Below are 26,837 nucleotides of genomic sequence, written 5' to 3'. Positions count from 1 at the left end.
AAAAAAAACTATATTCTTTTTTCTGGATTTTTTAGATTTTGTTTTCTAAAAAAATATTTAAAATATTTGTTTATTCTAGAATTATTTTTTTCTAAAACAGTTTTTTAATTCTATTTTAGAATTTCATTTCAAGAACACAAAAATCTATTATAATTTTTTTTCAAAAATATATATTTTTATTTTCAAATTTTCGATTTGAGAATGAAGAATAATTTTAGAAATTCAAAAATTAGTTGGATGCAAGTAGAAAATCAATCGGGTGCAGAAAGTCTCAACCATTAATATTTAATGGGATAAAGTTTATGCTATGACTCTGATGTGTTCTTTAGTTTACCATAACACGTTTAACATGTTGAACTATATAATATAACTAGTTAGATAAATAATATAAGTAGTTGAACATGCTGTGACCAAATCAATTTAATTTATTCATTAAAGAAAGATAATAATGTGAGATGCATTATTCTAACAATAAATCAAATTCATATGCTTATAAGCTGAAGAAAGTACCATTGGAGATTGACAGTGAAATAGGATCTATGTTCATAGAGAAAATACAGCGAGTTGAACTACTACGAGTAATATTAACTTGTTTTTTTTTTAAACAAAGTTTATTATTCATGACAGAAAAATAAATAAATACTTCAATTCTTATAAAGATGAAGGATAAGTGTGTGGGATGAAGCTATTTTTTATTTCCACTTAATTGTGACATTATATGTGAAGACCAAAGAAAGTGAAGAAAAAAAAAAGCAGCAGAATTGACAATTCAATGTTCAGCAAATGATTATATTAAAAAGCCGGTGAACGGTTACGGTAGGTTGCTATTAGATATATTCATTTATATAATTCACAATGTTAGGTGCTATACAATCTCAGCATAGGATGCATGTTTATCCAATGTTATTTTTATTTAAAATTTAAATTATATATCAAATATTAAAATAATAATATATAAATAAATATAAAATGTTAAATTTTAATTTATCATAATTTAATAGGATAATAAAATATTTAATTAATTTTTAAGTTCCTAATAAATTTGAATATTTTTAATTTAGTCTTTATTAAAAAAATCAGCTTATTATTGAGTATAAAAAAATATATTTTCAATTTGTGCTATCGTCAAGTGGAATGGATGAATGAGTCTATCGTTTTACTTTGAATTATCATTACTTATGTGTATTCACATAAAATAAAATAAAAGATTACATAATTAAGTTTTAAGTTTTTCATAATTTTAAATATTTTTAATTGAGTGTCTATTAAAATATATATATATATATATATATATTTGATTATATATATATATATATATATATATATATTTGATTCAGTATTTTAATTTTAATTTTTTTAATTAAATTATTACTATTTGATTTTGTTATCAATTAAAATGACATAATATTTTGAGGCACGACATCATAAACTTGAACAACAATGAAAACAAAAATTTAAAACTCTAATTAAATTTATAAAAATAACATTGTTTCACTTTTTTAAATACTAAAAAAAATTAATCCAACCATACTAATAATATGATGTCACAAAACAACATCATTTGATAAAGATAACTAAGGTTCTTGGTTTTTTATTTTTTTATTATCTAGTTTGTGGTGTTGTCCTTTAGACATGTTAATTGATTGTAGCAACTCATTGAAAAATATGATTTGGACACTTATGGTAACAAATTCTTTTAACAGGAACTTAATTAAAAATAATCTAATTTATAAAGTAGTTTAAAACTTAATCAAGAAGTTCTTTGATTTACATGTGGAGACATATTAACAATGACAATGCAAGGTAACCAACTCAATTGATACTAAAATTAAACAATTGAGATTTAATTGAAAAATATAATTTTTTAAAATATTTAATAAAATGAAAATGTTCAACTTAACTAAAATAGTCAAATTTAAACTTAATCAATTCATAAAAAAAATATGAAAATTTGGTTTTGGTGTGTATTTTCGGTAGTATTGATAATAAACATAATTAATTCTGATTTAACTGAAAGAGGGAATCTCACGAATGTAAATTCTAAGTGTGGTAATGGATTATTCTTTAAACATCTCATGTTAAAGTCCTTCGAAGGAAAAATCCTAATCGACAAAAAGAGATCCAACTAAAAATACTTCCTAGACAAAAATTAATCATTTACTGATCAATAATTGAAAAATAGTTTTGATCGTCTTTAATCCTTTTTCATGAACTACGTTTCTAATCTCTTGTTCGTACCAATACTAATTGATAACTTCATATTTCTTAAACCTAAGAACTGTTTTACTTGATATGCTCTATCTGTGTATGACAGCATTTGAGAGCATGACAACTCCCATTTCATTTACCATTTCCTTGTGGTGAATATAATGGTGAATTGCTACCTCTGCCACACCTCTTCAAATCAGTGTTTCACGTGGAAAATCGTTATTGGCATGGCATGACAGTGCAATCTAATTTGGATTCAGCCTTCAAAATGATGAAGGAGAAGAACAGGGACGGAGTGGCAATTTCGCTTCAAACAACAACTGGGACCACAAGTCACTTTCATTATCACTAAACCGATCTTTTGTGAACACTAGATGCAGTGCCCCCCCTTACTAGTCATTTTCAGTTTAAGGTCATGAAATTGAACAAGAATAACGTAAAGAAATTGTGTTCCATACACACAAGTCTCTTTTAAGATGTGACAACATACGTTCAACATTTTCCCACCATTTACCATTTTACAACTGAAGTACAGAACCAGCTCCATGCATTGGCATCATTCAGTTACCATTTCTCATAAAGGTTTTTGTATATGCTAAGCTTGAAACACATAGAATACGTATATTCAATGTTCTAGACTCCTACGCCTTTTATAGTCACTCATCTATTTAGGGAAGCCAAACTTCGAAGATTAGAACAACTTGTAGTTGATATTTTATTGCATGGACCACAGCAACTAGCTTCATCCAAAGCAATGGATACGGTATGACTTTCAAGGCTATATGCATCCAATGCCTGCCTCTACCAATAAGTCATTCCTCCTATTTCGCCTTCCTTTGTGTAAAAGTATTATTAGTTGGTTTTAACAAGTCTAAAGGCTAAAACTAGAATACCAAGTGAACTTGTTAGAGATCTATGACTTTGATTTCAACCAAACTTGGAAATACTCTCAAAGTGGTTCTCTCTTTGGGCATGACAGGTCAGTGGTAAAGGGTTGAGATTCTTACAAATGCACTACTCACAATACTGCAAATTAGTGAGAAATTTTACAAAGTAACTGTAAATGTCATAAAGGTGAAATTACACAACTGATAATGACTTGTTTATGAGGATGTTTTTAAATAAATTAAGATAAATTGGATTAGAGGTGTGTAAAAAAGGTTTGATTTAAAAAAAATATACGAATATTAAATGATTAATCAATTGAACTGAATCATGTCAAATAATAAAAATGATCTGTTTTAAGGGGGAAAACTGAACCAATTTAACCAAATCATTTATATAAAGTAGTTCAATTCGGGTTTTCTCAAAGATGCAAATCTAGTAATAAATTGTGTAGGGTCCAAGGCTTATGTTAGACAAATTTTACAGTTTCAAAGTAATATACTTACTCGCCAAGGTATGATTCCAAGCTGCAGGGTGTATTCAATTTATTTTCTATTTGCAACTCAGTGGATTGAGCTGGTGTAGTCAATGTAAAATATCATCAAATTATAATCCTTTGTTTCTCTAGTGTATAATTCTACTGCCGCAAAACTCTTATGAAAAATGTTACAGTTAGGAACAAAATGGGATAACAAAAGATAGAAGTCAACAATGTGATGAAGAGATATGCACAAACAATACAAAATGTTGTACAAGAAGGTAAAGATAAATCATGTAAGAATATCATTATTCATTTCATATATAACTCCTAGAGAGAATGGTAGTAAGTAATTACACATAACTCAGCATTAATTTGAAACTTCTCTAACATAGAATACATATGGACCAATGGGCTATTGTATTCAATGCAAGGATGTGCTATAACTAAAGATATAAATGAAGTGTCAGTCAGAATAAGAGGAGACACAAAACTAGGCAGCATAGGAGGAAACAACTTATTCTGCTGAGTGATTTATCAACGTGCATTAAATGTCTTCTCATCCTTGGGTTACTGATCCCTGAAAGATTGTACGAATTAGCATATGGATGCATGTTTGTCACCTGGTTACCAAACACCCTTGCATATATCATTTCCCCAAAGATTCCAAATGAGTTGTCTAGTGAACCACTTGTTCTAAGCATTGGTGAGGTATAACCGCTTGGAACTGAGTTAAATTGCTGAGTATAATAAGGATTACTATAGGGATGATGATAACTTTGAGAAATAGGTTGGGAAACACTGCTAGTATTCAATGATCTCGGACCATAAGGTCTCTGTGGTATGACAGTCCCAACTTGATGTGCCTTCCCCTTAGAAGGTCTGGTTGTTAGGCCACGACCATATAATGGAACAAGGGAGGATTGAGAAACTTCTGCTTTGCATACTGGACATTGTGGATTCTGTTGCTCTTCACTGTCTATAGAGGTACGTTGAAAATAATGAAGCCATTTGTATATGCAGGGCCAGCAATAAAGATGACCACAAAGTGTGACCACTGGATCTTGCACACACTCAAGGCAGATGTTGCAGTCAAAGCCACTAGAGGCGTTTATATCAGAATCTGCAATGACTTCATTGGATGATTTCCACTTTTCGTTTTGGGGCACAGTCTCCTCCAAGTTATCTAAGGCCATTTTTCCCCTTTTACAATATTTACTCTTACAGGTACCTGAACCTGAAATGCACAACCACATCATGTATGAGTTGAGTGCCTCATGTTATTAGATATTGGTCCATAGTTTTCACAGATGAAGTTTTGTTATGATCAGACGGTTTAAATTTTAAAAAGCACTCAAAATTAAAGGTTGAAATAAGAAATGTCAACCTTTAATAGTACAATGTTCAATTATTTCCAAATTTCCCCATATCTAACATATACTAACTGTTTCTAAAAATCAATGAATGTGGAATATGTAAATAAAAAAGACAAAAATTAAGTGAGATATATATCAACCAACTAAATGAAATGCAGTGTGTTCATCATCTATAGATTAGGAGAATTATGGTCACTTGGTTAGCAATTTTAGTTTTAAGTTGGAAAAAATAACTGGTATATGTAAAAAAAAAAGTCTTGAGGTCAAATCAAAAGGTTTACAGGATAATACTAGAGCAGCAACACCATTCACAGAAATTTGGAATCTACCTTTTATAAGGGGTGACGATTATTTTCATCAGGGCATTACTTGGTTGGTGAGGATGTGGTCCACTTTGGCTACAGTTGATAGTTCAAGTTATGGATGACAACCACTCCTAGCTACCAAAAGTTTATGTTTAAAGAATAATTTTCTGAAAAGTAAAATTTATATAAAAATATTTTAACTGTCTCAAATGCCAAATTTTGGAAGAACCAACTATTCCGGCCACATTTAAGTAGACTTTATCATGGAAAAAATATATATAATAGGAAAAATGGAGAATACTTTATCATCACAGGCCCTACTTTGAATACAAAGTCTGTGGTATGCGACTATAATTATTCTATTTTATTTCTTCAAAGTTGATGAAAATGGATTTGGATTTTCTTGTGAGATTAAATAACATAGCATGGTTATGTCGGAGAAAGAAGCACACAACTTTTATTCTATTTGTAACAAATAAGAACTCATCATGATTGGTTATACTGCACCCATAATTATATTTGTCAAAATTTGCATTTCTCTCTCCATCAAACCATATCACATTATCCAAATCCGTTAAAAATAACCCCACTTAATCTCTTCCTGGAAAAAAAAATGTAATGGTAATAAAGATTTACAAGTCTACAATCACCTGTGGTCAATAATTGCAAGGAAAATGACAATTAGACCTACAAACATGAAACATATTTTTTCTATATTTTACAGATTAAAACAATTGCAGGAAGAACTCATCAAACTACTTAATTAAACAAACTAATTTCAAGAAATAAGCTAGCCAGAATCTAGTGAATGAAATTTACTTTTTCCCCCACAGATATTATTCTCTTTCCAAGAGGATATGTTCATATCCTGTTAGACACTAAATATATTATATAAATATCTTTATGAACTGAAACTCAATCCTTAATTCATTGCATAATCAGAGACTAGTTCTCTTCCAATTGACCTAACTTTCGCTTATAGTCAATGCAATTTACTTATTATACTAATTACATTATACGAGAGATAATTATTATTGGGCTCAAGGAAAAGGTTCTTCCAATTGAAACAAGCAAATTAATAGCAAAATATCTCTCAGAGCTAAAGAAAGGTTGAAAAGACAGAGAAACTAATGTCCAAATTGTCATAGATGTCCTGCATCATGCACATCATGTACTCTGAAGGAAAAAAAAAGCTTCAGATATCCACCATCCATCACCAAATTACTTCTTGCAGGAACAAGAAAATTCCTATCGATTTCCTTTCCACTTTCTGGTTTTAAAAACTATTTTCTGAAACAAGTTCATACTACATCAATTTTGTTTAAGAACAAAAATCAGTTTTCAAAAAATAGAAATCAAACACACCATAAACAAATTTCTCTCTAGATCTGTCCTGAGAGAAAACAAATTCAGCCATCAATGAACAGTAGAGTACAGTGGCGCGTGTTGAACATAAAAAAGCAAGAAACAGTGGTGTCTGTTTCCATCTATAAGAAACATAGAAATCAGGATCTCAATCATTAACGCAGAGTATTGACAGCAGTTACTTCATAAGTTTCCTTGGGTAAAGTTAAAGCGCATCCATTGAAGACCAAACAGTTCCCACACAATAACAAAATTAAAAAATAAAATAAGAAAAAAAGATTTTTGATAGAAAATTTCAACACCCAGATGAACACAAGAGGCTACGAACATATAAATAAGGTGAGTAAAGGAAGATAAAAACGAAAGTGCATGACCCATGTTTTCATATAGTATGCAGAAAGAAAAAATGAGAGAAAGAGAGGAATTCGAATACTTACAGATAAGTAGAGAAGGGAAGTTTGTGCTTGCAGAGAACAATTAAAATTGCAAGGTGTTGGAAGGTGGGTGGGTTGAAGGACAGAGAGCAGAAGGAAGGAGGAAGAACAATGATGATGAAGTTGAGGTAAGATGGAAAGAAGGATTCGCCCATAATAGGATTTTATAATAGAATAATTATATCTTTAATGGTGACTACGGTATGATATACGCGGAATAAAATAAATAAATATAATAAACCTTATGATAAGAAAATAATGATAAAATATAAATATGAGGAGTTTTTTTTATCATGTAAAATCATTATCAATGCGATAGGATATAGTGTTTGTGTATTATTTTTTTATTTTTTTTAACTTTTCATAATGATAGAAATTTATCATTTTGAATGAATCAAAAATTGAAAAAAATAATAATATGATGTAAAAAAATAATTAATTGATTAATCAAACTTTTTTCTTTTCTATGGTTTGAGTTTTGTTTTTTTTTTAAAACTTTTTCTTATCTTCTATTGGTGGTATTAGGATTGAAGAGTGTGATGATGCTCACGTTAAGGTTAGGATTCACTTGATGGTGATAGAAAAAATGATGGTTTTATCAAAGAATAATGTTATTTGAAATGGAGTGCAGAGATAGAATAATTGGAAATGAAAGTTATTTTATTTGATACCTGAATTTGGTAAAGACTGAGTGAGGATGAGCATATGTTCTCTTTCTTTTGTTGCCTTGTAATAAAGAATTGAGAGAATAGTGTTTAGTTAGTTTGCATGTAAAAACTATTAATTTAAAAAATTTAAAAATAATTTTATTTTTAAATAATTTATATAAAATGACAAAATACTCAATTAAACTAATAAATAAGATATATAAAATAAGGTTAAAATCAGAAAACAATTATGTTAAAAAAAATTAAAAAAGAATTCCTTTTATTTATTTTTTTCCTACTTAATTCTTTGTCTTTTTATATTTATTTTAGTGTTCTAGAAATACTCTTATTGAAATTACAATTGAAATATAAACAATTTTATTCTTGAAACATCAAATTCTACTTAAATTGAAACAACCAACCATAATCTGCATTTTACATTCTTGAATCTGTATTTAATTTTTATTAGTACTTTTTTTTAACCAACCATAATCATATATGACCAGAAACTAAATTAATATAACATCTAATAAGTTCAAAAAATCTGTAATAATAGAAAATAAAATAGTATATACCATAATAATATTTGGGTGGGGGCAATTATTCATGACGTTCCCAATGTATCTACTAAAGTAGCATATCTTTATTTCATTATAAAAAAAAAGTAAACAAGTAATCAAGTAGAAATCATTAAAATGTTGTTCCTCTCTCAAGTGTGCATGCATTTAGAACTAAATTTTGATTAATAAGTTTTTAAAAAATTAAAATATACCAATTAAATTTTTTTTATAGATAATCTTATGTAATGTGAAATCATTCAAATGTTGTTCTTCGGACAAATTCTTAAGTGTGCATGCATTTAGAATTAAATTTTAATTAATAAGTTTAAAAAATTAAAATATACCAATTAAAAATTATAGATAATCTTATGTCACGTGCCACTTCGAATGATAATTTTTAATGGGAATGGATAACCTTGCTGATGTGGCTCCAACTAACGTCTTTTCCTAACAACTTTTAATCATTATATACATATTATAATTTAAAATAAAAATAAATAGATTATTTTCTTTACATGACTTTTTTTTAACTACTATCAAGTAATTTTATTTATAGCACTATAGTTATAATACTTAAATTACAGTTATTTTTGACAAAATTTTCTCTCAATAATATAATACAATCTTTTCATATGTTCATGTCATAAAACAATATATTAATGACGAATGAATAGTACATGTATTACACTTAATAATGAAATTAAATTTTCCAACTGTTTTATTATGTATATATTAGTCTACATTTCGCATTCATTAATCAGCATTCTAGTTTTTATAATTTAAAAAGACTATCCATGAAATTATAAGTGTTTTTACTATATAATTATAATTATAATAATTAATAAAGTTAAAATATTTTATAATTATTTTTTATAAATATTTTATTATTTTGTATTTTTTTAATGAATTTTTTTTATATAATTATAATATTACTAAACTAGTTATAATTATATAATTTATTAAAGAAATCTTTATGTAATCTCACTCAACTAGTGTTATAGTAATGTGTTTTCAAGTGATTAACATTTATAATAATATATGCACTATATATAACTAGTTATATTCAGTTCAGTTCTACATGTCCATTATTTTATAAAATTTATTTTGTGTACACTTATCATTATTGGAGGAAAGATATTTTTTCAATAAAAAAAAGTTGTTAAAAATATTGACAATTGGTTTCACTTCCTATATAGACAAAAGTGTCGCCTTCCTTAATTGCTGATAGTATTTTATTAATTCCTGACAATATTTTTAAGAAAACATTTTAATGTTGTACTTATGTAGCACAGCTGTGTGTTGACGCAACATATATATATATATATAGAAATCTTAATTTGGTATTTCAAATTGAAATTGTGAAAATAATTTCAAAAAATATATTTTATGAACAAATATCCATATAAAAAATTACATAATAATATTTAACATACAAGTTTTTATAAAATAAATATCCATATATGTTAATTTATAAATGTATTATTAGAGTTGAATGATTACGTCGCATATTTATATTTAGTACCGACCAAATGATATGGTCACGCATATTAACATATAAAAATTAGATAATATAAATTTTAATTGTGACATATCTTATATATTATATAGGTTTAATATTTGAATGATTCATTAAATATTATAAATAAGTGTAATAACTAAGATATATATATATATTATTATAGTATTGATAGTAGTTAAATACAAAATATTCACTTAAATGTTGAAAAAAAAATTTAAAGTTACACTCAACCGAGAATAAAGTCCGAAAATTAAAAATAAAAAAAAAAGAAAACAATTAATTATTCAATCAATAATAATTATTATTAATAATTACTGTTTTAGTTTCTCACAAAAGAATAATAATATAGAAATATGAACTGAAACATAGATTTTATGAAAAAAATTTAGACAAAATTTTGAACTCAAATAACATAGTGATGAGATAAATAGTGAATAAGATATGAGGTAAAATATGTAACAAGAAAATAATGGTTATTCTAAAAATTGTATTAATACGAAATTTGATAAAGAAAAATTAATTGACGTAATTAGTAGTATTTTTTTTAATAATTTAAGTAATGAAAATTCTCACATTGAATAAAGAAGAAAGAAGAGAAAGTTGAATAACACAGAAAGATTTATTATAAACATATTGTATCCCCTTTAAAAAGTTAAAAAATGAGAATCTCTTGTAGAACTAATGTGACTCTGATAATTTATTGGTGGTAAATTTTTTACAATATATCCCTTTAAAAAAAATAAAAAAATTATATTTAAAAAAAAAGTAAATTAAGTTAAATGATTATCATAATTTACCTTCTTTAGAGAAAAGAAAATGTAAAGAATATTGTAAGTATCTTAATATGTATAGATAGTATTTTTTTTTAGAGAAAAATCTAGTGAGAAAAAATTAAGAAATTTGAGGTGAGTCCATAATATTCCAAAAGACTCATGGACAACCTGGATTAGAAATAACATATTAAAGAATAGGTTTCAAAGAATGAGAAAGTTTTAGAAAGAAAATTAATATTTTCAAAACCTTATAAATCTGTATAATATTTTAAGCGTTCAATAAAATCGGACTTTAAATAGATTTACTTCATCAAAATATAATATTTTCGTAACATTTTATTTCCTTCCCGTTTCTTATTAAAATTTGATTTATACATTGCATAAGTTTTATGTCTACATTTGTTTAAAAAATGAAACTTCATATAAAAATATTATTCTTAAGATTTTTCTAAATAAGAAAAATCAACAGATTCTATGTATTATTATTAAATAATACTAAATAAAATCTTGATTTCAATTTCCCAAACAAAACACTAACAAATTCATTGGATAAGTTTTGAAATGTGGTAGAGATTGAATAAAAGGGAGAAACAAAAACATTGTGATGTATGACAAATACCTAGTGATGGGTAATGGCTCATTACTCGTGTCTTCTCATCATTAATTTAATATTTGTCTTTTATACACACATCAGTTCAATATTTATATTTAAGTAGTAGTGTCTTATTTTATAACACCATTTCATCCTATCTCATATCAAAATGTTAACCAATGAATCATTAACTCTTTCAATTTTGAACTTCACAACAAATGGCACAAGTAACAACCATATATATATATATATATATATATATATATATATATATATTTTTTTTTTTTTTGTTCGAACTAACATGTTCCCTGAAGAAAAGTAACAGTGAAACCTTTCATCTTTCCAAAGCAAAGACAAGTAACAACCATATTGCTGTAAACTATACATATTCTATAAAGTAATAAGAATCACCTTTTTCTAATTTTACTTAGCTTGGTGGGAGCAAGTGTAAAGATATATGCTCATTTATTTTATCCATATAAATATATAATATTTTACAATATCCATATTAAATAACTAAATGAATCAAAGTATGGAACTTATGCTAAATCCCTTTAATAAAGTTGTCAATATTGACCTTAGAGGAAAGCATATGGCCAAATGTAGGCATTTGTATAAAGTTAATTATTAATTATATTATATATTAATTTCATAAAATGCAATTAACTTGGTTGTTGGTTATTTATTTTAAGTATAAAATGTATTTTTAATTCTTGAAATGCTTTTCTGTTAAAATATAATTTTTAGTTCTTAATTTTTGTCCAGACCCCTGGTATTTTTTTAGCTTTGTCAATAACTATTTTTTGTTGAAAAATTTGATCGGTGTTGCTCTTAACCTTGTCTTTTTTTTTTTTCTAAAAAATGGAGTTTGAAATTATTTAAGAAATTTGAATCCATTTTTACGCTAGTCAACTATGGACTTAATATTTAATAAAAATAATGTTAATTTAGATTTGTATCATAGATTATAAATACATATATTCAAAAAAATTTAAAGATTAATGTACTAATTTATGAGACTCAGACACTTATCTTAAATAGCGTGTTCGTGTCGAACACACGTATCAGACACCGACACTTGTATGATACGTATAAGTCAAGTGTCAAATTCAAGAAATATTTATTAGATTTCTGACAATTCTAACATAGTTCTCACACAATTTTAAAAAGAATAAATGTATTAATTTTTTAAAAACTGAAACTTAATGTATAAATTTTTATTATGATTATAAAAATAAAGAACATATCTTTTTGAACCAGTAATGAAAAAATCTTTCTGCTCTAAACAAAATGTAAAATATACTTATGCAGATAAATCTTTATTATTAATTTATATAATTCAAAATTATGTAATATATAAATTTATGTCTCATATCGTATATTTTAAAAATTATACATATCTCAATATCCATATCCATATGAGTGTCCATGTGATATTAGTGTCTTACTTAGTTTTAGTTTCAATAAGTATCAGATTTGTTGAACTCGCCACCGCGATAGATAGTGAGAATTAAAGTCTTGTATACAGGAGATACTGAAAATTAACTACCTCAAATCGTTAGAACCGGATTAATATTTAATAATAAGTATTAATTATTAAGATATTATAGGTAAAAATCTAGAATACTTTTATGATTTCAATATTTTCATTTACTATTCACTCATTCAGATATTTACAATTTTTATTAATTTAAATGTCAAAGATTTTTCTTTTAATGTAAAAGAATTTTTACTAAATTTTCATCCATAAAATTTGACAACCTTTTACATGTATAAAGAAACTAAACATATATTTAGTTAACATTTTAGTTTGTGCTTGGATAAATACTTATTTAAAAATAATTAAAAAATTCATAATAAATCAAGATTTTGAATATATAATTTTTTATAATTAAAATCTATAATAAATATCTTTAAATATAATTGATTTTATTGTAGTGGTAATGTGGATGAGTCCATCTGTTTTAATTTGTCCTAGACTTGCTAAAACGACCACATAATGAGTTGCCGCTTATAAACTTTATGATTTAATTGGTGTAACTTGTCCCGCATAATTACACGTTTTTGAGTGTATTTATTAAAAAAAATTGAATAAGACCTTTGTAATTTTTTTAATTCCGAATTTAAATATCTTATAAAATTCAGATTTACTGAAAGATTAATAATTTATTATTTAATACAAATAAATAAGTAAACATGTTGTAAAAAAATATTAAAATCATATGAATTATAAATTATAAAAGTGATAAAATAATACATAAAAATATCTAATGATAACACAATCAATAATACATACCAATAAAAAATTTAAAATTATTAATGCTGAGTACACAAATTTAAAGGTACAACTTTTCCTACTCTTTTTCACAGCAGATAATTTCCTGAATTGAAAAATATGATTTCTAAGATTTAGATTTAAAAAGAGAGCAGTTTATTAGTTGGACAATAAAGTTTACAAATGGCAACTAAAAGTAAATAAAATAATATTAAGAATATGTAACCGAAACAATAAAAAATGAAGCACATAATTTTTGAAGTTGGATACTTTAGTTGTCACAGAAAAGTTATTGTGTACAAGTTATGATAAGACCAAACTCATGAACCTCTGCAACATCTTCCTAATGTTTTGTATTAGGAGAGCAGATAACGACAATATGTTTGATATTTTTTTGTGAATGAAAATATTGCGTGTCATTCTTATCCGTCCCAATGGAAAAAAATAGAATGTGATAATTATTTGTGGGGTTTGTGTTTTTTATTCTATATTTGTCCAAACAATTGGAAACGACAGCACGGAACATGATGTGGTAAGAAGAAAGGGTTTAAAAAAGTGGAAGGTGGTGGTGAAAATATGAGAAGCAGGGAAGAGAGATCTTGTTAAGAGTAAAGGAAGGACCGTCAAATTGATACTAGCAACTTAAGCACTGTTAGAAATGCCAATTCGAATATATTTGAGTTTCAACATTCCCTAAACAAAATTTGCATTTAACTACATTATTTATGGTTAATAAAAAATGAACCACAAATTACCAACACGTTAAAATTCGTTGATAATCGTGGTATTGGGAAGAATCGCCTCAGACCTACCATTAAATAAACTTTGTTAAAATATTATTATTAAAGATAATAATAATAATAATATTATAATTATTAATAATAATGTTATTCTTATTATTATTGTTAATAATATTTATAATAATAAAAATAACATTAATAACTATAATATTATTTTTATTATCATTAATATTATTATTTTTACTAATAAAATTATTAGTATTATCTCACCACAAAGAAAATGGTTTTAACAGAATTTATTTTTACATTATCCAGAGTTAAAACCTCTATTAAGTCATTTATTTAGGGTTGTAGTTTCACTACAAAGAAAAACGCGAATTACGTACGGATTAAATTTCATATGTAAACAGGATTAACCACTGCACCAAGCAAATTCTTTAATATTATTATGATTTTTTTTATACTTATTATTATTAATAATATTAACAATATGAATATAATATTAATAATATGAATATAATATTAATACTAATAATATGAATAATAATAATAATATTAATATTATGAATATAGTTTATTATTTTATTATTATTAATAATTATTATATTAATATGTATAAATTATATTAATAATAATAAGTATAATAAAAATGATAATATGACCAAAGAACTTGTCTGATTTAGTGGTTAATGTTTCCATGGTCACTGGAAGGACTTGAGTTTTTTTAATAATATAAATAATAATTAGTAATAATGAAAAAATTAAAAATAATTTTTTTTACATTACATACGGATTTTGGTTGTATGTAATTCCAAATTTTCTTGTAGTGTTTTTGTCGTAAATCTACGTTATTTATATATTGAAAAAGAAAGCGAGCTGTTGCAGTGCACGTTCCTCAGAGTCGTTGCAGTGCACGTTCCTCAGAGTCGTTGCAGATCGACGGACACTGCGGGATCTCTTATGTTTTTTCGGCGATCCATTTCTCCACTCGTTTTCTGTTTCAAGTTCGTGCCTTTAAGTTTGAAAGGGACTTTTTGGAACGTTGCAAGACCTATTTCATGGTCTTTCTTCTGTTGTGGTGGTCTTCCACCATTTCTGGCGCGTCTCCGAAGTTACCCCTGAACCGCCGGAATAGCATTCTCCATCTCTCCTTTTTCGTGGGTTTTGAGCTTCTCTCCTTACCTATAAATAAGAAGCACGAGAATGCTCAAACACACTGGCTTATTGCGCATCCTTCTACTCTTCATCTTCCTCACAGCACTCACCGTGCACTCCTCCTTTCCTCTTCACTTTTATTCTTTTTAATTTATAATATTTCTAGGTTTATTGGATTCTTATTCTTTTAAGAGTAACTTGCTAGTTTTGATCCTCGGACATTTCTGGAAAGTTACTGCTGTATCTTGGGGGACTTACACAATACACTGCGGCTAAGTCCTTACGGACAATGATTACTCACGTCTCGGAAAATCATTTTTGTTCGTGTTTAAAGCCTCACTACTACAATTGTAAGGACTTACGTCTGACACAACGGACAAGACCAACAACGCTGCTTCGGAAATGTCAAACACGATTTTCGCAACGCAAACCATTTTTGCGAAACCATTCCAGATGTCTCGAAAATTGAAGTCTTCACCGATCAAAATTTCCGACGTTGGCAAGAACGTGTGTCCACCCTATTGGACATGTATGGAGTTGTTCTTGCACTTACAACTTCTAAACCCGACTCTACCACGGCTGCGAAACAACTTGATGATTGGATCCATGCAAATAAGGTATGTCGTCACACCTTACTCAGTGTGTTATCTAACGATTTGTTCGTGTTTATGCTTCTTATAAGAATGCAAAAGATATTTGGGATTCTCTTATCCTCAAATATATTGCCGAAGACATCGTCAGACAAAGGTTTGTAATTGCAAACTACTACCGCTGGGAGATGATCGAAGACAAACACATCAAAATCTAGATAAACGAATATCACAAGCTGCTTTAAGATATCAAAGCTGAAAACATAGCCTTGCAGGATGAATTCGTGTCTGAACTCTTGATCGAAAAGCTTCTGCAATCTTGGACGGATTACAAAAATAACTGAAGCACAGACACAAACAAATGTCACTATCAGATCTGATCACTCACATCATCATTGAAGACACAAAGAAGAAGGAGTGTGCTGCTGTAAAGGCCAAAACTTTGTCTGCCAAAACAAACGTGGTAGAAGACAAACCAGCTCCAAAAAGGTACGAGAAAAAATCTAATCACAAAAAGAAATATAATAATAAATTCTCTTGTCCCAATGGAACTAACCTTACTTTCAAGAAAAAAGGTAATTGCTTTGTCTGTGGAAAGCCAGGTCATCATGCACCTCAGTGCAGACGTAGGGCCAAAAACGACTATCCTCCTAAGGCAAATCTAGCCGAAGGGGAAGATACAATTGTGGCAGTCGTTTCACAAGTAAATCTTGTGACAAATGTGAGCAAATGAGTGGTAGACTATTGGGCTACCAGACACATCTGTGCAAACAGAAATGTGTTTACCTCCTACACAAGTGTGGGGGATGGAGAAGAACAAGTTTATCTCGGTGACTCCATGAAAACTCCTGTCCTAGGAGAAGGAAAAGTTCTTCTGAAGCTCACATCTGGTAAAACTCTGGCTTTGAGTGATATGCTACATGTGCCATCAATTAGAGTTAATTTGATCTCTGTGGCATTGCTAAGCAAAGTTGGGGTTAAAGTGTCATTTGAATATGACAAGATTGTTATGACAAAAACCAATGTTTTTATGAGAAAGGGATATTGTGATCAAGGTCTTTTTGTATTGAACATTTCTGAAGTTATTAATGAATCTGAATCTTCTGCTTATATTGTTGATTCGTATGATATATGACATGCTAGATTAGGACATGTGAATTCTTCGTATGTTATGAAATTGCAACGACTAAGATTAATCATGCATGATAAACAAAATAGTAAATGTGATGTATGCGTAGAATCTAAAATAATGAAGAAAACATGTCATTCTATAAAACGTCAAATTGAACTTCTTGATTTAATTCATACCGACCTTGTTGATTTAAAACAAACCATGTCTAGAGGTGGTAAAGATGATTTTTCTAGATACACAGTGTATTTAATTAAACATAAGGATGAAGCATGTTTTTAACTTATAAAGTAGAAGTAGAAAATCAATTGAATAAGAAAATTAAAATAATTAGATCAGATAGAGGTGGTGAAAGGAAAAATAGGACTCTTAAAGAAATGATGAATGTCATGCTTATTAGTTCTAATGCTCCTTATAATTTATGGGGGTGAATCTCTGCTTACTGCGTGTTTTTTGCAAAATAGGATACCACATAGGAAAACTGATAAAACACCCTATGAGTTGTGGAAAGGTTATCAACCTAATATGAAATACCTAAGAGTGTGAGGGTGTTTAGCTAAAGTGATGTTACCTGATCCTAAGAAAAGGAAAATAGGCTTTAAAACATCTGATTGTATGTTCTTACGATATGCAGAACATAGTGTTGCCTATAGATTTAGTTCTTAATAGTGATATAATTGAACGTAACACTATAGTAGAGACGAAAAACGTTGAGTTCTTTGAACACATCTTTCCTCTAAAGAGTATTGGTACATCTGAACAACCTATAGATAGTGTTAGTGATTCCTTGAGTGAGGATGTTAGGAGAAGTAAAAGACAGAGAAAGGAAACATCATTTGGAGATGACTTTTACACTTATCTAGTTGAGAATGATCCAATAACTTTTTTAGAAGCTACTAGTGCTCCTGATGCTAAACATTGGGATAAGGCCAATAAAACTGAGCTTGATTCAATTAAGAAAAATAATACGTGGACCTTAGTAGATCTTCCTAAAGGAGCAAAACTCATTGGTTGTAAGTGGATCTTTAAGAAGAAGTACCATCCTGATGGATCCATAGAGAAATATAAGGCAAGATTAGTTGCTAAAGGTTTTACTAACAAACATAACATAGATTACTTTGATACTTTTGCCCCTGTTACTAGGATTTTCTCTATCCATGTGTTGTTAGCCTTAACATCTATCCATAAGTTAGTAATTCACCAAATGGATGTTAAAATAGCCTTTCTGAATGGTGAACTAGAAGAGGAAATTTATATGATTCAACCTGAAGGATGTGTAGTTCCAGGTCAAAAGGAAAAAGTATGCAAACTTTTAAAATCTTTGTATGGCTTAAACAAGCACCAAAACAATGGCATGAAAAACTTGATAATGTTTTACTTTGTGAGGGTTTTTCTACCAATGATGCTGATAAATGTGTGTATTCTAGATCTGAAAATGGTGAATATGTCATTATATGTTTGTATGTGGATGACATGCTAATTTTTTGTACATGCAAATGATATAGTTTTTAAAACAAAATTGTTTCTTGGATCAAAGTTTGAGATGAAAGACATAGGGGAAGCAAGTATAATTCTAGGAGTTAAAATCATAAGGAAGGGAGATAATATATTATTATCCCAAGAAAAATACAATGAGAAACTTCTTAAGAAGTTTGGTTACAAAGACTTTAAGTCAGTGAGTACCCCTTATGATGCTAACTCTAAATTAAAGAAGAATAGAGGATAATCTATTTCTCAAACTCAGTATGCCTAGATAATTGGGAGCTTATTGCATTTAATGAGATTTTCTGTACCAGATATTGCTTATGCAGTAGGTAGATTGAGAAGACACACTCAATGTCCTAGTTGTTGAAGATGGATGAAGCTCATCTCTACCTAGCCTTAGTGTGTTTGATGTAGATGTTAGCTAGTTTGCTTTGTAGGTTGCTATATGTCTTAGATGATTCTGTTGTTTAGGCTTGTGTGTTGTCAAGGTTGCCTTTTGCTGCATGACCCATCCTAGATACCAAATTAAGGTAGTAAGATCAAGCTCATGATGTGGTTAAATGTTTTTGGAAAAGCTTTTTAAAGTTTTCTTAAATGGTTTGATTCAGTACAAAAATAAATCTGTTTTATTCAAAAGTAATCGGTTTATTTCTTCTCTGTTAAAGGTTTTTCGAAATTTTGTTAGGGCACCAAAGGTACAACTCAGTCTGTTATTTCAGTTAAGCTGAGCTGGCAACTTTATCATCTTTTAACCTGTTGTTTTTCATAATCAATCTATTGTTTTGCTAACTGCTCTATAACTGTTTTTTTTAAGTGGTTGGAAACTGTTCTCTATAAAATAAAATGCCCTTCTCATGTAAAGGGATGCTGAACAATCACAATTTTAACAGAGATAGAACATTTTGTGTGTGAGAAAGTGAATTGAAAAGGTTTTGCAAAGGTTTTTCAAAAGTGAAAATACATGTGAGCTTGTTCTTGAAGAACCTTGTGCTGGATGAAGGTGCTGGTACTGTCTTGGAGCAAATAGAACAACTGGTTTATGTTCTTGCAACACTGTTTCAGGTGTAATCTTTTCCCTATTCTTTCTTGTAGTGGTTTTGAGTGTTAGTCACTGTAGATAGGGTTTCTTGGAGTGCAAGGTATGCTGGAATAGTGTTTTTCAGCCTTGATTGTTGAGGTTCTTGAAGGGTTCAAGAACTGCTGTGTGTTTGTAATTGATTGTATCAGTTTTAGTGGATTACACCTTGGAGTGAGGTGAACTGGACGTAGCTCTTGATGAGTGAACCAGTATAAAAATTCTCGTGTGTTTCTTTTCTCATCCCTACTCTTAATTATGTAATTTCACATAATCTGTCAAGAAAGGAATCTGTTATATTGAAACTAAATCTGTTAATTCTGGACATGGTTAAATATGCCGTTCTAACTTGTTAATCAATCCTCTAATCATAAATCAAGCTGCTGTGTGAATCTGTAATAGGATAAGAAGGGTGAACTGGTTCCTTTAACTAAACTGTGACATTTGGTTCATTACTCTAGATGGATTATGTTAAGTAAAAATTGATTAATCTTGTACTTTAAACTGCAACTTTATAAACTGAGAAAGTTAATCAATTTGGTTCTGGTATTGCTGCTGGTTGATCTAAACTGTGCTGATCTTGTTTTAATTGAACTAGATTCATCTGTAAAAACAATATGTTCCATTTAATATCAATCTGTTCTTTTCACCTCTGTTACATAGTAAATTAGATTGTTTTGCGAAAATTTGATAAGCTCAATTCACCCCTCCCCTCTTGATCTTAGACACTGCTTAACTCTAACAATTGGTATCAAGAGCTAGGGCTTGTATTTTGCTCTAGTGTATGCATGATGTCTGAGTTTAAAATGCCTTTTGCTGAAGGTGCGTCTATTAATAGACCTCCTATGTTTGGTGGTGTTAACTATGCTTTCTGGAAAATCAGGATGAAAATCTTTATGGAGTCTATTGACATGGGAATCTGGGATGCAGTGGTCAGTGGACCTTTCATACCTATGCAGGTTGTCAAAGAAGAAACAATAAAGAAGCCTTGCTCTGAATGGAGTGAAACCGAGAAGAAGAAGGCCCAATATGACTCCTTAGCCAAGAATATCATCACCTCTACACTGAATATGGATGAGTTCTTTAGAGTCTCTCAATGCAACTCAGCTAAGGAGATGTGGGAGGTACTAGAGGTAACTCATGAAGGGACTGATGATGTGAATCAGGCAAGGAAGCACTCACTAATTCAAGAATACGAATTGTTCAGAATGCAATCAGAAGAAAGTATTGCAGATGTGTAGAAACGATTTACACATATTGTAAATCACCTCACTGGTCTTGGTAAAGTCTTTGACAAGAAAGAGCTCAACATAAAGGTGCTGAAATGCCTTGATAGGAGCTGGCAGCCTAAGGTAACAACAATCTCAGAATCCAGAGATTTATCCAAGATGTCCATTGCTGCACTTTTTGGAAAGCTGATGGAGCATGAAATAGAGCTGAAAAGATTGAAAGACCAAGAAACTGTGGAGAAGAAAGCCAAAGGAATTGCCCTGAAAACTACCATGGAACATGATACAAGTGAGGAAGAAGATGATTCTGAACATGATGAGACTTTGAGTCTGCTCACCAGAAAATTCAGCAGGTTTCTCAAAAAGAAAAACCGTGACAAAACTCAACAAAGAAAGAGGTACTTTAAACCCAATGATTCAAATTCTTCCAATTACACTTGTTTTGGATGTGGTAAACTAGGTCATATAAAGGTTGATTGTCCAAACAATCAAAACAAAGAAAAATCAGCAAGCAAGAAGAGTGAAAGAAGCAAAGGCAAAAGAGCATACATCTCATGGGAAGAAAATGATGTATCCTCATCTAGTAATTCCTCAACTGAAAGTGAGGAAGCAAATTTGTGCTTTATGGTGAATGATGAAGAATCTAACTCTGATTCAGTAAGTGATTTTTCTACTGATTCTGAAAATTATGGTTAGTTGTTAATTGCATTTAAGGAAACACATGATGAAGCAAACAGATTAGCTGTAATTTGCAACAAATTGAATAGAGTAAATAGGGTACTTGAACCTAAGGTCAAAGCTCTTGAAGAAGAACTGCACAAAGCTAAAACTGAATTGGTTAGCCTTGAATTAACTTGTTTGCATGCATCAATAAAAACCTGTGATAATTGTAAGAAGCTGGAAAAACAGGTTGAATATTTGTTAAAAACACTTTCAAATTTCACCAAAGGAAGAGAAAATCTTGAAACTTTATTAGGTTCACAGAATGCTGTTCTTAATAAAAATGGTCTAGGATATAATTCTGAAATGAAAAGCAATGTGAAAAAGTTGTCCAGTTTTTTTGTTCCTTCCAAAACAGGTTTTTCTTCTTTTAGTTGTTAAAAAACAATGCATACTGCAACATGTTTTTACTATATGAAGTCTGGTCATATATCTAGAACATGTAAAGCTAGAAGGTACCTTCTTCCTAAAGGATTGGCCAAATGGCTTCCTAAGGAAAGGTATTAATCATGCTGGACCCTAGACTAAAAGGGGTACCATATAAGCTAAATCTGTTTTTTTGCAGAAAAACAACAGGAAAAATCAGTGGTACCTGGACAGTGGCTGCTCAAAGCACATGACTGGTGATGTGACCCAGTTCATAAATCTGAAACTCAAAGCTGAAGGGCATGTCACATATGGGGACAACAATAGAGGAAAAATTCTTGGAAGAGGAGATGTTGGTACTAAAGACTCAACCACTATTGAGAATGTACTGTGTGTTGAAGGGCTAAAACATAGTCTTCTAAGCATTAGCCAGTTGTGTGACAAGGGATACAAGGTCAATTTCGAAGCTAACACCTGTACAATTTCAAATGAAATTTCTGGTAAGGTGTTGTTCACTGGAAAAAGGGTAAACAACATCTTTCTCTTAGATATTATAAAGAGCTGTTCTGAAAATGAGTGTTTGTTGTCTAAAAGTGATGAGTCATGGCTGTGGCATAGGGCTAGCTCATATTCACACAAATCACTTGAATAAGCTAAAGTCTAAGGAACTACTTTCTGGTTTACCAAACATAAAATTTCATAATAACAGATTGTGTGATGCTTGTGTAAAGGGAAAACAGATAAGAACTTCATTTAAATCTAAAGATGTGGTTTCTACAAATAAAGCCTTGGATGTTTTACATATGGACTTGTTTGGACCATCTAGGACTGTTAGCTTAGCTGGAAATTACTATGCCTTGGTGATTGTTGATGACTTTTCAAGATGTACATGGACCTTGTTTCTTACTTCTAAAAATGATGCATATAAAGCCTTTAAGAAACTTGCTAAGGTTCTGCATAATGAAAATGAAAATAGGATAAAACAGATTCGTAGTGATCATGGAGGAGAATTTCAAAATGCAAAATTTGATAGATATTGTGAAAAACATGGAATCACACATAGTTATTCTGCTCCTAGGACACCCCAACAAAATGGTGTAGTTGAAAGGAAGAATAGGTCACTAGAGGAGTTAGCTAGGACCATGTTAAATGAATCTGATTTACCTAAATATTTTTGGGCAGATGCAGTATACATTGCTTCTTATGTGCTTAACAGAACTTTGATTAGACCAATTCTTAAGAAAACTCCCTATGAATTGTATAAAGGTAGGAAGCCTAGCATTAGTCATCTTAGGGTTTTTGGCTGCAAATGTTTTGTTCTAAATAATGGTAAAGACAATCTCGGGAAATTTGATCCTAAATCAGATGAGGGAATACATATTGGATATGCTATAAATGGTCATGCTTATAGAGTGTATAACAAAAGATTGCTTGTAGTAGAAGAATCTATACATGTTGTATTTGATGAACCTGGTATAGATGATTTAAGAACCATTTTGCAAAAGAATCAATCCAGTGAGCTTGATGCAACTAATCAAAATTCTCTCAAAGAATCTACTGTGAATTCAGGATTGCCTAAGGAATGGAAGACACCCAAGGATCTTACACTAGACAATGTAATTGGTAAAATTGAGAAAGGAGTCTCAACAAGGAATTCACTTAATAATTTCTGCAGAACAGTGGCCTTTGTTTCACAGATTGAGCCTAAAAGTCTGGAAGAAGCACTGCAAGACAGCAATTGGATAACAACAATGCAGGAAGAACTGAACCAGTTTGAATACAATGAAGTGTGGACTTTGGTTCCAAGAAAGCATGAGATGAATATCATAGGAACCAAGTGGGTGTACAGGAATAAGATGGATGAACATGGGGCTATCACTAGAAATAAAGTAAGGCTGGTTGCTAAAGGTTATAACCAAGAAGAGGGAATTGATTTTGGTGAAACCTATGCACCAGTAGCACGTCTTGAAGCTGTCAGATTACTCCTAGCACTTTCCAGCATACAAGGTTTCAAGCTATTTCAAATGGATGTCAAGAATGCATTCTTAAATGGTTACATTAATGAAGAGGTGTTTGTATCTCAGCCTCCAGGGTTCGAAGATCATAAAAATCCAGAGCATGTGTACATGCTTAAGAAGGCGCTATATGGATTGAAGCAGGCACCTAGGCAATGGTATGAAAGACTAAGTGAATTTCTGCTTTCTCAAGGATATAACCGTGACAATTATGATAAAACCCTGTTCATAAAGAAGAAAAGAGAAGACATTATACTTGTGCAAGTCTATGTGGATGATATTATCTTTGGATCCACAAATGAAGAGATGTGTGAAGACTTTGTAAAAACAATGAAGAGTGAGTTTGAGATGTCAATGTTAGGAGAAATGAATTTCTTCCTTGGACTTCAAGTGAAACAACTCAAGGATGGAATTTTCATAAGCCAAGAAAAATACTGCAAGGAGCTGCTTAAGAGGTTTGATATGGATCAATGCAAAGCAATCAACACTCCTATTTCAACAAGCTGCCAGCTGGATCAAGATTCTGCAGGAAAATCAGTGGATCAATCTAAGTACAGGGGTTTAATTGGTTCCTTATTATACTTAACTGCTAGCAGGCCTGACATTATGTTTGCTATGTGCTTATGTGCTAGATATCAATATGATCCAAAGGAATCACACTACAATGCAGCAAAGAGAATTCTGAAATACTTACAAGGATCTAAGGATGTTGGGTTATGGTATCCTAACAATGTATCTTTAAATTTAACTGGTTTTTCAGACTCTGACTTTGCAGGTTGCAAGGTTGATAGGAAAAGCACAAGTGAGACTTGTCACATGCTTGGATCAAGTCTAATCTCTTGGCATTGCAAGAAACAGGCGTGTGTTGTTCTCTCTACAACAAAGGCATAATACATAGCTGCTGGAAGTTGTTGTGCTCAAACCTTATGGCTAAGGCAGCAACTAAGTGACTTTGGAATTCTATTAAACAAGATACCTATAAATTGTGATAATACTAGTGCTATAAATCTGTCTAAGAATCCTGTCATGCACTCAAGAACTAAACATATTGAAATTAGACATCACTTTCTAAGAGAACATATAGCTAATGGAACTTGTGATATAAAATTCATTGGCACTGAATTTCAATTAGTTGATCTATTCACTAAACCACTTGCTAAAGATAGATTCTATTTTCTATTGAATGAATTGGGCATCATCAGTTTAAATTGTCCACTGCAGTAACATTTTAAATATGTTATTTTATTTTTTTTAACGTGTTTTCTCTCTGTTTCAGAATCACTGCTGTGACTAGGAAAGAGAAATATTTACTTTTCTCTCTCTCACTTTATCCTTGACTGCTTTTACGGTTATTAACCAGCAGGTCTTTGACAATCATTATGTGGGTATCCTAACTGATTGGATTTTGTGTGGGTGCAACAGATTTGATTTATCAAACTAAAATCTAGTTCCAATATATTCTTGCGCAAATCAACACCTGAATCTGTTGTACCACAGGAATAAAATCTGAAGCATATCAGATTGATTTGATTTTTTTTTAACCCACAATCCTTGAAATCTGATTAAATTGATTTCCTTTTAAAATTTGTGATTTTTGAAATCTGAGTTAAAGCTCTATATAAAACTAGCACTAATCAATTATCTCTCACACCTTCTCATCTCTGCTACGTGCTGTCCAGGTTCAAACAGATTACTGTGCTTAATTTCTATCTTGAAGTGATCATGTGAACTGTTACTAATCCTTTTACTAGCTGATTTATCTTTAAGTGACTAAGTGCAGGTAACAACAGATCAAGCATGGCATCCTCATCACACAGAAAGAAGAAATCCAAAGAGCAATCCAACAGCAGCCAAGGCATCCTGGAAAAATGGTTTGCTGGAGATTCTGAAGCCATGACTAGGTTCATCCATGAGACAAGCAAAAAGCAAGTCAATGTGCCCAAGGTGCTGGAATTTTCATGGTTAAGGGAAGAAAATTTGACTGAAGCAAAAGCTCTGCTCAAGCATCAAAAGCTGAAAAACTTCTTAGAAATGACTGGAAATGTCTATCCAGACTTGGTGAAAGTGTTCTACAACAATCTGGTTCAAGATGGCAAAAATCTGGTCTCCCATGTGAAAGGAGTGAAGCTGAAAATTACAAGGGAAATATGGAGCAATGTGGGAGGAATCAAGTATTCAGGAATGAAGGTTAGCAAAGGGAATACTGCTGGAATTCAAGGGTTTAACAAAATGCAGTTTTATAGGAGCCGTGTTAGGAATCCTGCTGAACCAGTAGCTAGATTTCATGCTGAAAATATGACATTAATTCCAAGACTCCTAGCCTACATAATTGCTTGGCAGCTTACTCCAAGAGGAAGTAATCATGCTACTCTCCATGAAGAGGATTTGATTCTGCTATACTGTATAATGAATCAACTCAAGTTAAATTGGGTGAGTACAATGGTAGAGCATATGCTCAAATCCACACGGCTTCCAGATTATCGTTTTTCATATGCTATTTTTGTGTCAAAGCTAATTGATTATTTTGAAGTTGACACTGCAAATGAGAGAAATGACACCATTAAGGCAGCAAGCGAAATAGATAACTCCACTCTCCTAAAGATGGGGTTCCAAAAGGAGGATGACAGCTGGGTATTTAGAAGGAATGCTGCAAATAGAGCTGAGAATGAAGCAGCTGATCCAGCAGATGAAGAAGAAGAAAATGCTGATGGTGTGCAACACATGGATGAGTCACCAGCCCACTCTTCTGCAAAGGAGGATGTTGCTGCTACAAGCCAAAATGCACCGGTTGCATATGAGGAACCTGTGTATAGAGGTGAACCTCTATCCATGTTCGAAAGATAAGTTCTAAGCAGGCTGGACATACTCACATATGACCAAAAGGCACATTATGAAATGGCTCAAGCCAGGTTTCAA

At 30.3% G+C, this 26,837-nt stretch overlaps 1 protein-coding gene across 3 annotated transcripts; it reads right to left on the bottom strand.

Annotated features, from left to right (window-relative positions):
• Positions 1-3,853: 3,853 nt before the first annotated feature.
• LOC137818413 (E3 ubiquitin-protein ligase RMA1H1-like) lies at positions 3,854-7,205 on the bottom strand. 3 transcript variants are annotated; one of them, XR_011082073.1, is made up of 3 exons: positions 7,055-7,205; positions 5,277-5,419; positions 3,854-4,808 (listed from the first exon to the last, which is right to left on the bottom strand). XR_011082073.1 is itself a non-coding variant. In XM_068621838.1 (3 exons), exon 3 carries the CDS (start codon positions 4,765-4,767, stop codon positions 4,042-4,044), a length of 726 nt encoding a protein of 241 aa, XP_068477939.1. In that variant the 5' UTR covers positions 4,768-4,808; positions 5,277-5,387; positions 7,055-7,196; the 3' UTR covers positions 3,854-4,041. The 3 variants fall into 3 exon arrangements, 2 of the variants coding, with proteins under 2 accessions (XP_068477939.1, XP_068477930.1); XM_068621838.1 differs by having other exon boundaries at positions 5,277-5,387; positions 7,055-7,196; XM_068621829.1 differs by lacking the exon at positions 5,277-5,419 and having other exon boundaries at positions 7,055-7,194.
• Between the last annotated feature and the right edge of the window lie 19,632 nt (positions 7,206-26,837).

This window comes from Phaseolus vulgaris, chromosome 11 (assembly GCF_000499845.2).
Source record: "Phaseolus vulgaris cultivar G19833 chromosome 11, P. vulgaris v2.0, whole genome shotgun sequence".
Taxonomy (NCBI): Eukaryota; Viridiplantae; Streptophyta; class Magnoliopsida; order Fabales; family Fabaceae; genus Phaseolus; species Phaseolus vulgaris.
This window is presented reverse-complemented; position numbering and strand designations above follow the sequence as displayed.

Excerpts from the sequence above, each read along its gene's own strand:
- LOC137818413 (XM_068621838.1), bottom strand. The coding sequence starts at position 4,767 with ATGGCCTTAGATAACTTGGAGGAGACTGTGCCCCAAAACGAAAAGTGG.